The following is a 12965-nucleotide window of genomic DNA, read 5'->3' as shown; positions in this document are numbered from 1 at the left end:
TGAATTGCTCTGACATGCACAAAACCTCTTCCAGTTCACTGACTCCTGCAGGTGTTGAGGGGTGAGGCCAAGCCAGCCATCAGTAGATTTGCTGTTCCCTGTGGGCACAGTGATCAGAGGAGCTAGCTTTGAGGAAGAATTTCCTTTCTACCCTTCCTTTATAACTTGCCCCCTTCAACCAAATGGAGAAAGAGGCAGTTTCACAGGTAATGAGAGCCAGTCCCTTGGGAAATTGATGAGGTGAGGCTCTCCAAACTGTTATTTTGGCAGAGATGTCAGCCTAGCAGGCAAGGCCACCAGTTGGTGGGTGCACAGTGCTCCAGGCTGGCAGTCAGGTGTGGTGTTTGGCTCCCTACTTGGGGGACACAGTGTGTGTGGTTTCCCCCACAGGGAGGATTGCAGTAGTTTCTCCTGGAGGTTACAGGTGCTTGCAGCACTGTGATCACGTCTGTGTGCGATATTTTGTGTTTCATTGTTTTTGCAGAGTTTTCTGCAGCTGTTGCTGCTTACAGACTTGGTGGCGCTGAGGAGTCCTAAAGACCTAAAACCCACAGTTTAGCAGTCTGATCCCTGATGCTGAGGGGGACAGTGTCTTTTTAGGAAGCACAGTCCTGGTTCTGCTTCAGTTCAGCTTTAACTGACTGTGGTGCCACTGAAAATCTCTGTGTCATAGAAATTGAAATGTCAGAAAGTATAATTTTGACTGAGTGATTTTCTGCATGACAGGGATGATAGAACTCTGCCTAATAATCCTGTGCTGGTTTCCATAACTTCTGGATGAATTAAAGCATATCTGCTGGAAAAATGTGTTGATCTAGTGGCTTTGGTTGATAGAAAATCTACCACATTCTTGGATAAGCTGTTCAAATGAATAATCACTTTCATCATTAAACATTTGTACTATATTTCTTTCTCAAAGTTCCTGCTATCAGATTCTGCCCATTTGGTGTTTGTATGTCTTCATTATTTCAACTAAACATAAGAGAAATATAAATGGTGGTTCTTAGCATGAAGATGTTACTGCAGTCTGCTGTGTTGAAGAGATTTAAATACATATGTAAACTAAATTTTAAAATACCTTGAATGAGTGTTCAGTTTACAGAGATTATATAAGTGAATGCTCAGGAGATGCAAAGATACGTGCCCAGAACAACCTTATAAATGTGTTCCAAGAAGAGGAACCTGGGTGATTTCAGAGTTCTCCTTCACCATTGAAGGTGCTGAAGAGGGAATGGGGTGTTTGGAAAGAGGGGTGGAAGTTCAGTGGACTGAGCTGACAGATCTGTGTGGCACCTGCACAGGCAAGAGAGATTCACTAGCCTTCCAGAGCATCACTGTCTGAGAGGGTTCCAGTTCAGTTACCCTGAAAAAAGTGTTTCTTTTGTTGTTAAGAACTTCAAGAAAAATGGCTGTGAATACTAGATCCCTAGTACTAGATCTTGTTTTTTATAGAGAATGTCCAACTATTGCATGTTCCTAGCAGGCAGTTAATTATTTTCTTGTGAAAGAGTTGACAACCTTTTATTTAAATAATAGTATCATCCAGCAGAACTGAAATCAGTAACAACAATAGCCTGGAACAAAGTCACTGCTTTTCACAACAACATTTTAAAATGTTTATTGAGAAAGAGGTGTTGCCATCTGATCCTGGTTTAGACTGAGTGTTCTCTGAGGATATCATAAATCTGGATTGTCCTCTCTATGACAGTTTGTGAAAACAAGGTGTAATGACTGAGTAGTTCTGCTAGCTTTGACTTCTGCTATTGCTGTTGTACAGGAAAGCAGAGGATTTTAGTCTGATAATATCTTGTAAGTGTCTGATACCTGTTTTCTTACAGGTTTTGGGAGAAGCATGAAGGGGGTGATTTTGTTGTTTGGTTTGGTTTGGTTTGGTTTTCACAAGATTATCATTAGGGCCATGCTGAAATGGCATATCAATGCCTTCAGCAGAGGAAGGAGAGTTAAGTGTGGACCAAGGTGGGACAAGGGTGAGTTTGCTTTGTGTTGTCACAGTGGGGGGAGTTTGAACGAAGTATAAGGACAAGAACAGCTCTTGTGCCTTGCACCCAGAGCCAGCCCCAGAACCATATGCTGAGAGCAGGGGGCTGTGTGGCTGCATCTTGTCGTTATCTGAGAAGCCTGAGGTGGAGTACTTTTACAGCTGTGTACTATTCTATGTACTTTGTTGAATGATGCACCACTTCCAAGGAATCAGAATGATTTGTTGGGAAAAAACAAAACCAAAACCAACCAAACAAAAAAACCCAACCAAACAAAAACCCCCAGCATTTCTAAATACACTGTGTAGCACCTACATGGTACATACTGTCATAAACTGTGGGTCTAAAACACCATTTCCATTGCTATATTTTAGCCTTAACACTGGATATCTTGCAAAAAGGAAAATTGTCTAGACAAGATTTCTCCTTCATTTCAGATTTTGAATCAGTCATAGTTATATTAGGTTTTTTCTGTGCTTATGTGGCCTCACATATTATGTATCTTGGTCTTCCTGCTAATGGGAGCAGGGCCAGACTCCCTTTTTCTGTGAGAACTTAGGTTAATGTAACTTCTTTAGATATATAAAATCCACAAAACTTTCACATGTTTAATTATGCATTTTTAAATACTCTTAATTCATGTTGCATTCATGATCTGAAAAACACTGAGGAAAGGAATAAACATTCTTTTCAAATAGTTTTTCAAGATAAATGTCAGTGTGGTTTCTTAATTGTTGGCAGAAATTGTTACAGAAGGGTAGAGGGAGAAAGGAAATTTGTGAAGTTAATGTTCACATAAAACTGTAAAAGGGCAGAATGTCACACATTTTATATGGAAATGTAATGTTGCCAGTGAAAAACCCCTTGAAACTGAAGTACTTAGTTATGGATGTCAGGCATAATTGAGACTACAGCTGCAAAATTAACCTTTCCTCAGTACAGCCACTGAGAAATTCCTTTACATTTATGCATATATTTCCAAATGAAAAAGAGCATTGTAAGTTAATGCTTTCCATTTTGTAAATACAGTGGAAACAATGTGAAATTGCTGTGATTTTTATGGCAATTTGTATTAATTACACTCATGAGAACAATGATCTAATGTAGATAAAATTTGGGCCAAGTTGTATGCGCTGGGCCAGAGCAAGCATGCAAGGTAGAGCAGAACATAAAGAATCCATCTGATTATGGGCCATAATGGTTTCTTCTTGTCCTTAGGAGTGGCTACTCTTGGTCCCAGCAGCATTCTGTTATCCAGAGGACAATCCAAGGTTGGGGTGGGAAGGAGGAGAGTCCTAGTTCACTTCTTTCTGCCCCTTTGTAGGAACAGACTGGGCCAAAGGCAAGTATTTGTAACAGGAGCTACCTGGAGGCAGAAGGTGCAGGAGCTGAGCTCAGTAGGGCTGGCTGTAATTCACTTCACTGCTGGTGGACTGCAGTTTCTCTCCTGGTGTGAGCTCTCACACACATGGCTTACTTAAGTCCACATTTACATAGATAGCTGTGCCATACAGCAGGAGACACACCTGAGCTATTCAGATTGCTTAATGTCTGCACAGAGCATTACAGTTCTTCATGGTTTCATCTCCCTTGCTTTAAATTTCATAGACAAAAATGGCAAGATGATTGAAAACTTGTGTCCTTTTTTTCTTCTGATTTTTATCATTTTATTCCCTTGCCACCAGCAGTGCCTGTTTACCTGAAGACATAAATGTTATGAAAGAATTTTTTTTTACTTCTTTTCCAGACTATTGCCCATTACTTAAAGAGTAAAAAACTACTCTGAATTGTCAACTCTCCATGAAAAAGTTTCAACAAAATAGAAAGTATTTTCCTCCCAAAGTGACAGTGGAGACTGCTGGGTTTGTCCTCTTGTAATGCCTTCTTAAATAGATCTGAAAGAGCTGTGAGTGGCATTGCTGAGTTAATATATACATATCTTTGAGCTGGATTGGACTCATCGACCAAAATGAAAAGAGGCACAAATTGTTAACTTCAGCACTAATACATATTCATGTAGATAACTTGTCAGCTGCAAATTGACCATAAAAATTACATCTGCAAGTGTAACTCAGTCCCATTTGGCATTCACAGGGTGTGTAAAATATGCATTAGGCATTCACTGTTACTAGTAGGCACCACACCAAGTGGAAATAGCAAGTAACCCCCACACAGAGATATTACATTGGATTTTGTCCTTCAAAGCCATGGTCCTAAAGTGGAAAGGCATCTTACATTACCATACCTTTGTGCTCCCATTGCTTGTGAAATTTGCTTACCTTGCACAGCCCTGTATATTGGTTGTAACACAATTCATTAGTTGCTGACCAGGTTTCTTCTTCCATATGTTTTGATCAACAATATCTTCCCTTTGCCAAATGTTTGCAGTCCTGTTGTTCATACTGAGATTGGCCCATGGAGGCTGGCTGTTTAGAGTGGCTGGTCAAACATTCACAATCCAGAACTGATGTTTTCAGATGCTTTCAGATGTTTTCAGATGTTTCTGAGCTCTGCCAGCTCCCAGGCTGAACCCTCTCAGTTGGAAAACCATGTCTCACCTCCAGTGCAGGAGAGGCCATGTGTATGACCAACTACAGAGCTTCATCTGCTTATTTAAATTAAAACAACAGAATAGTGTGCAGCTGTCCAGTTGGTCCAAAATACTTTGAAGCCAACAGTAATTGTTCTCATGCAAAAGAGTTGTATTCTGCATCACTGCATCAATATATTTGAGTATATTGCCTTTTACATGTTCTACTACCTCAGAGTTATTGTTTAATTAAACTTTAATTTACATTTTCTTAATATTATTTGGGATGAATATACCCCTATTTTCAGTTCTAATTCCATTTTTGTTTATTTGTGTTTGGTGGCTTCTGTTAGTAACTGTGTTTTCTCCCCTCTCAAGTTTCCTTTACTCTTCTGTGGTAGATTGTTCACTTCTGATCTGTTTTACTTTAGAGTTACCTTTCAAAAACCTCATCCTGAGTGACCAGGTAGTTAAAACTGTTATTTCTCCTGGAAGAGAAAAGTAGAGATTCATTGTTTCTGTGTGTCTTTACAGTCAGATAAGGTGACAGTGCCTCTCCAGAAGAGGTTCCAGTTCTTGGGGACTGAAGATCACACTTTTCAAGGCTTGAGTGCCTAGGATTTATGTCTATCTCATGTGACTGAGAGCCAGTCCTTAGTGTGTGGCTGACAGAGAGGCAGCTAGCTGATAAATATATGCAATGACATTAATCTCATCTGGATTCATTCATCCAGATGAAGGACACGGAACATTTGCAGAGTAAGTCCCTGTGAGATCAGTAAATAATGTCTTTTCCAAGAGCAATGTAGGATTGCACCTCAACAGATTTTCTTGTGGAGCTTGTGATCTGCCTTTTTGGAGGATTTTATGAACAAGTTGAACAGACATCTCTCAGAGGGGATTAAAGTGAAGTCAGAGGCTAAGATTGTAGACTTAAATGACCTCTGAGCTCTCTGCTTTTCGTTTTTTGTAGTAACTAGTAGAGGCTTCTTAGATCCAAAACACTACAGAAACTTAGATGCCTAGATAATGTTATGGATAGACAGAAAATAAAATTCTTTATATTAGTAGAATACTTGTTCCACTCTTGTCTGATGAAGGTACATTAATGGTTCTGGCTCAGGTGCCTGGCTCTTCCACAAAGCACTACAGTCATGAAACTCCAGAAGCTGCCCCCTTCCCCTCCTCTTGTTTCACCCTACAAGTGTCTCCTGTGCTCTGCTTTGACTGAAGCACAGTGTTCCCACAACAAGCAGCTTCTCATTTTGCTGACAAGAAGCTCTCCTGCTTATGGGTTTGACCCCCATGGCAGAGATGGGTCTGGAAGGCAGATGTGTCAGACCAGAGCTCCAAAAGTTTTGCTTTGCTCTGAGAACTAGAAAATAAAAACCATTTCACTGTGTGATGTTTACTTGACATTAGTCTTGATTTGTAGTTGATATTCCTGTGTTCTTCATAGAGATCTTTCTTCCCTGTCTCTCTCCACAGTCAGAAAAAATACATTAATTCTCAGTGTGTTTGGCCTTGCCAGAGGCTTGTCCTCTTGCTTGTCTTTGGGAATATGAGTCTCATCATATCATTAGAGTAATGAACCAGTTTTCAAATCCCCTGATTTCTATTTCAGCTCAGCAGTTAAATTGCATTACTAGGACAAATCATGTAATAGCAATCACTTCTGTTTTCTTAGCTGAGAAATGGGTAATAACTCATCAGGCACTCAGGTAAAAAAAATCAGAGTAATGAAAAGAGTGTCTCCAACAGAAGTACTGTGAGAGGAGAGGTGTGTCCAGCTCTCTCCAGCATTGAGCTTGCCAGTATTTCCTTGCAGCAACCAGCATGGATGGTCCTTCTGCCCTGAGGCTCTCATTAGCAAAGCCATTGGAAGCAAAGCAATGTTTTAGCTTTCCTCTGCATGGGAAGCAGCAGAGCTGCAAATTCTTTCTGCCTGCATGTAAAAAAATTGCTCTGTATTCATTCCATCTTTCCTAAGTACCCAAACACTCATGTGCTGCATACACTCAAGCAATGGGGAAATTCAGCTCCACATTTCAAAACAGCATGCAAATACATTACATCATTACCTAGCTCCTTTAAATCAAATCAGTGCAGCCTCTTGAAACAATGTGGAAAGTACATAAATTTACTGCTTGACAGTAGTTTGGATTTTCAATAAAGGGACTTTCATGGAAACTGGGTCCAGTGTTATCAGGAAGGTACTGGTAACACACACCTCATTCAAGCATGTATGGCTTGTAACTGCTTCAGTATGGAGTGCAGGTCACTTCAAGTACTTAGTACTGATCATGATCCTAGTAGGACAGCTGGGACAGTTCAATACATGACTACACAGCCAGAATCTCTGTACCTGCTCCACCATCTCTCTGCTGCCTACTGGGACTGGTTCCTGACTCATGCATCTGTCAAACTTGTCCAGGAATTGCTTGGAAAAATTGTGGTTGACAGGGACCACAAGCACACTGGAGAGTAGTGTGATAACTGAGTGGTAGTTGCCTGCCAGTGTGCCCCATCCTGGTTTAGCTCACTAGTTTAGACAGAGCTATTGCAGCCATACAGGCAACACCCTGCTAGAAGGAGCTACTGAACCCACCTTGGGTCCCAGCCTGGTGCATTTCTCAGGTCTGATTTGAATTCAGCAATGACTGAACCTTGAGCAGGGCCAGTCTCCAGAATTGTCTGGAGAAGGCAGGACTGTAGCACAAGGCATTAGCCAGGAAAGGCTGTAATGCAGAAGGCAAGTCCTGGTGTTGCATCAAAACTGCCCTCCAGCTTCCCACATGCAGCACACAGTGCTGCTGAAGCAGGAGTGTTGAAAGATGCATTGGAATGGGAAAGGAGAGCTGTAGTTGCTCTGTGGATGTTCACTGTGCAAGCAGCTCCCAGACTTGGCATGTCCCTGCCGTGGACACCAGTTCTTAACCATTAGTCAGAAATATTTCTTGACTCATCCAGTCCATGTTTACAAGAAACATAAAAAGAAATTTCAGGTCCCATGCTCCACTTGAGACGGCTTGAACTGATTTCCAGCTAGTGTTTGGGTTCAGAGTGACTCATTAGGTTATAAATTATACAGCTTGTCAGCAGTCCTTTTTCCTACCAGCTCTGCAGCAGCTCACCAGGGACACTGTCCAGCCTTCAGGGTCTCTGCTGGGGAATACATTTTTACTTCCTGACGGAGTTTTGGTGTTCTGCCTCTGCAGCAGATACCATAAGCCAAATGGACCTCTTCATGCAAGCAGTGGTAGGCTGTTTGCTTCCACAGAAACTCTGATGGAGGCCAGTTTGATCCCATCCCAGAATCTTTTGTTCCAGCACGCTAGTGGTGCTGAGCCAGTAGAATCTCCTGTGAATGCTGATGTGGGAGCAGATCTCACACTCTTTTGCTGCACTGGCATTTCCTAGTGAACTATAACACCTAGGTGGCAAACAAAGTGTTGCTGCCAACATGCTCTTCTGATGCTTAGTTTTTAATACCAAAACAACAGTTACTAGATACCAATTTTCTTCTTAGAAATGTAAGTCAACACACATTTTGCATCTGCAAATAAATACTGAAATAGCCATACCAAAGAACACATAAATAATGCCAGTAATTCTGATGTGTATTACTTATGTACACTTTCACTTAACACATTTTTATGTAAGTAATTATTTTAATTGTGCACTCCTAAATACCACATTTTGTAGTACAGTCTGTTTTTCAGCTATTTCCAAATTGCTGAATATCCACTTTAGTGCCACTGGACAGGATTTCTCATCTTAGTATGCTAAGATTTCCCCTAGATGTTGTTAATTGCAGCATACTTTCTTGGCTCACATAAAAAGCATTACTGAAAATTGAGGTTGTTCCCACAGTGTCATTTACTGTGGACTCAGAAAACACACTGAGTTTAAAACTGAGATACTGCTTTTTCTGAAAAACACTTCAAGCTTTTATCCATCATTTCCCAACTTGCAGACACATAGTCTTTCTGACCAACACAGAAAATAGTGCATCCTTGTTACAAGATATTAGGAACTGATGCTTTTATCAGATGATTTTCCCACTTCAGAAGAATTTCCGTGGACTGCTATAAAATCATTTGAGAAAAATGCAATCTTTGTGTTTCTTGGCTCCATACAAAAAAAAAAATAAAAAAAAGTCCTTTCTCCTATTTTGCCACTAAGAGAGTTATAGGTGGATATTTGATTAAGAAAACTTGCTGGAGAAGCTTGATGATTGGATTAAGTGTCTGATGGGAAAATTCATGTTTAGAGAATGCACCTGTATTTGAAAGGAATGGCCAGCATCTTTCCTTGGTTCCTTCAGGTTATTTATGTACTGATTTTGTGGTTTTGTGAGCTGTAAAGCTCAGCAAGTGTCCAGTGTTTGACTTAGACAGATTTGTATCTTCTTTAAAAACTGTTACTTTTAAGCTGTGGGGTTTTATTAAGAGGGAAAAGAACTTCTAGATCTCATTTTTCTAATATACCAGAATTAGACAGTACTGACTAGAGGTGATGATAAAAAGTCAAAGTAAATTGAGTAAATTGACTGAATGCTGTTTCTGACAATCATATACAAGGGAACATAAAACGCTTTCTTCTGTTTGCAGGAATAGACAATCTCTATGAGAGGGCTCTTCACATCCGCAAACTGCTCCTTACTTTGCCCAGGTCGGTCCTTATAGTGATGAGATACCTCTTTGCCTTCCTCAACCAGTAAGTACTGACCCCAGTGCTGCAGTCTGCCTTTATCTGCCTTCCTTTGCTGCTGTTGAAGTTCTTCGGGTTCACTCATACTCTATGTAGAATTCACATTTGAGCTCCATTTAACAAAAAATATGATCTTCTAATTGGGAGTGGAAATAGAATGAAAACGCTGGATTTCGTTCAAATTAAAATTCCATTTGTCCAGAATTGAACAAGACACATTAAAGTGTTGTCTGAAATGGGGAGTGCAGTCTACGGCATTAAAGCTGGCAACAAAATAAGCCAATAAGAAAAATAACAAATACAAACTGCAGCTACATTAAAACTAGTTTATGCAATTTAAAAATGCATTTCTTTTCCTTATCTCAAGCTGATTTCTCCTGATGGGAAAAACCCCAGTATATTCAAGCAATACAGGCACTACAAGCTACCTGTTTGATGCTAGGCACTGCCAGGGTGAGACTTTGTCTTGCTGCTTCTGTTTTCTGATAACAGGAGTATGAGTACAGAGAACACACATCCCCTGAGTATGCTTTGATGTAGAGTAGCTTGTTTCTCACATTGCAAAACACAGGCTGGAAGGAGGATTGTTTGAGAGGGAAAGTGGTGTTCATGTATTTATCATCCCAGAAAAAACTTCTTCTTCCTATAAGAGAAAATAAAAGATAGGCTGGGCAATTGAAATGTGTTTCTTCCTTCAGTCCTTTGTGGCCCTCTCTGGTTTCACAGAAAATGGTTTCACAGAAAATTTTGCTTATGTGCACTTTGCCCTGATTCTAAGTTTTCTCTTTCTTCTGTCAATTTGTCTGTTTCCTGTTCTATCTGTTTTCATATCACCTTTTTCCTCTTTTTTCCTAAATTTGCCCTTTGCTGATTCATTCTGTCTTTGTGACCTTCCCCATTTCATTCAGCCTGTCTGTTCCTATAGAAACAGGGTCTTTTGCAGCCAGGTTATTTGTTCATGCCTGTAGTCACAGCTGTTCCTGTTTCCTTTCTTCTAGCAATTTCTGAACCACTTTCAAGCAGTATGTCGGAGAGAGACAGAGATCTAAAGTTTTATGAAAATAACCATTCATTTGAAACTGAATCTGTCCCCCAAAAATTACACCATGTAAATGTCTTAAAAGCTTACATCACAGCTTTTCCTCTGCAGAGACATACAGATAGACCAGAGCTGTCTAGGGTTGTACTTCTTATGTGATCATGTTAGCTACATCTGTGCTCTCCACAGGAATGCAGTTTGGAAAGCAGATTAAATACCTTACTGCCTCTAAATTGCTCCTGGTGCATCCACAGGAAAAATATTCCCATTATTTGACTTCCTGCAAATCCCATTCTGCTTTTTGCATATGTAGTTATGCCTGCTTGGCAACATGAAGTCATCATGTCTCATGGCAGACCTAACCTGGTGTAGCTTCCCACACAAGGCTCCAAAGTTAGATCAAGTTGCTGAAGGCTTTGGCCAGTCAAGAGTCTCAAATGGCAGCAACTCCACAGCCTCTCCAGGCAGTCAGTCCCAGTACTAGGTCACTGTTATAGTAAAGAAATTTTTTGTGCTTTCATTGGAATCTCACTTGCTGTGTCTATTGCCTCTCATCTCTTTGCACCTGTGTCTGTCTTGCTCTTGTTAATAATCTTATATATAGTAGGAGATTGCAGCTAAATTCTCCAGTAACCTTTTTATCCAAAGGCTGAACAAACCCAGTTCTCTCTGCTTTAGATTATAATTCATATGCTTCAGCTCCCCAGCCATCTCTGTTAGTAGTCCTCTTCTGGGCTTGTACCAGTTTGTCAATCTCTCAAAACTAACAGAAGTTGCACAGAACCTCATGTGCCACTTCACAAGCGCCAGTTGGAAAAGGAATAATTCATTCCCTTAACCTGCTGCCTCTTCCTAATATAGCCATAAATGCTGTGGAATGAATTCCCATTTTTCCATTCCTCCATCTTGTCGAGGTCCTTCTAATTGGTAGCCCTGTATCTGACCTTTGGCACATTGACTGCTCCTTTCCCAGTGTGGCATCACCTGTAAGCTGGCTGAGTGTGCCCTCCATCCCCTTGTGTAGGTAGGTCATTCATGGAGATGCTAACCAGTACCAGCCTTGCCTTTGAGCCATGAGGAGCACTGCTTGTTAGCAGCCATCAGCAGAATTTCACATTGCACAATGATTGTTACAGGCTTTTTTACAGTTGTGCATGTATAAAGTCTGAACCACCTGATAAATCAGAAGAACAAGACGTCTCCAATTAACACACAGGACAGGATAGTAAATCTTGGCATAAGAAAGGGACAAACATGATTAATTTTAAAAGCTAGTTATGAGGGTAATCGTGAAGAAGGTTTGCCTCATGCATATGTATTGATTAAACGTGGAAAACACTCTCTAAAGTTCCCTTTCTGGAGGGAACATGGTGTTGTATTTGAACACAGCCAGACATCAGAATCCCTATGCTGCTTCAGAGTACAGGACAACATAGTATAGGGCATCCCAGCACATCAGATTCTACTTGACTGGCCCCACATAGAACCATTCAAAAGCCAGCATTGGCATTCAGTAAAAATGGGAATAGATAACAACTTCTCATTCAAATTAGAAAATTAGTAACCTTGCATTTTCTGGAAGAAGGGAAAGCTTGCAAAAGTTGATTAATAACAATGAAAGCTTTTCATTTGGACACTTCCATAATGAAACTGTTGTGGGAGTTTGTGGGCAGAAGGCAAGGTGCTTAGGAATTTTAGTCTGTATGTTAAAAACAGAAACCAAAAGCCCTTGCAAGATCCAGGAACTTGTTGCCTGCAGAATGCAATTCTGTGTATCTAAGTTGTGTAGCCAGTGGTTGAAAGAGATGCACCCAGGTCCAGTGAGAAATGTAGACGCACTTTGCATCCAGTTCACTTGGAGCATTGTTGTGCTAGAAGCAGCAGCAGATGTTAGCCCATTAAGTCAGTGTACACTCAACATGGTAGCCTGGGAATACATATATATACATAAATATATATGTGGAATAAACTCACTTCATAGTGTATATAACTACTGAAGAATTCCTGGTTTTTTTTCCATTACTTTATGTGGGATTGTCAATGACAACAGGAAATCTCTAAGAGGGGATTTCAAAGAGTTTTCTACAGTTTTCAGAATAAGGTTAGTCACAGTGGAAAAGTCAATTTTTCTTGATTTTTGTGTTATAACAGCCTTTCACAGTACAGTGATGAAAACATGATGGATCCATACAACCTGGCCATTTGTTTTGGGCCAACCCTGATGCCTGTTCCAGACATTCAAGACCAGGTGTCTTGTCAGGCACACGTGAATGAGATAATCAAAACTATCATCATCCATCATGAGGCTATTTTTCCAGATGTGAAAGAACTTGATGGACCAGTATATGAAAAATGCATGGCTGGAGATGACTATTGGTAAGTCAGAATATTATTCTTCTGTCTCCTAAACAAAATCATTAGGCTGGTTAGAAGTATGAAGATAAATGAGAAGAGCATTTAGGTCCACATAGTAAAGTGTTAAATATGAAAAAGTGAAGCAAAGGCAATTCTGATGATGTTTCCTACAACATTTTGTGGAGGAAGCTGCTTGGTGTTCAGCCAGAGATAGAATTCCAGGTGATCAGAGCACGCAGGCAGGTAGGAAATTGTTTCTTTGGCTGTGAACCATCTTTCAAAATTTCAGCTTATGACGCCTCCTCCTTTTCTTTATTGTGCTTTAATG

General features: G+C 40.4%; 1 protein-coding gene across 2 annotated transcripts in view; it reads left to right on the top strand.

Annotated features, from left to right (window-relative positions):
• SRGAP1 (SLIT-ROBO Rho GTPase activating protein 1) overlaps window positions 1-12965 on the top strand; it is a 138361-nt gene that overhangs the window by 110661 nt on the left and 14735 nt on the right. For both annotated transcript variants that reach the window (XM_063155143.1, XM_063155144.1), the window contains exons 16-17: window positions 9144-9249; window positions 12434-12658. In XM_063155143.1, the coding sequence (XP_063011213.1) occupies window positions 9144-9249; window positions 12434-12658 (331 nt within the window). The remainder of the gene's footprint in view (window positions 1-9143; window positions 9250-12433; window positions 12659-12965) is intronic.

This window comes from Melospiza melodia, chromosome 4, assembly GCF_035770615.1.
Source record: "Melospiza melodia melodia isolate bMelMel2 chromosome 4, bMelMel2.pri, whole genome shotgun sequence".
In the NCBI taxonomy this organism is placed as follows: Eukaryota; Metazoa; Chordata; class Aves; order Passeriformes; family Passerellidae; genus Melospiza; species Melospiza melodia.
The sequence above is the reverse complement of the archived record's forward strand: the minus strand, read 5'-3'. Positions and strand labels throughout refer to the sequence as shown.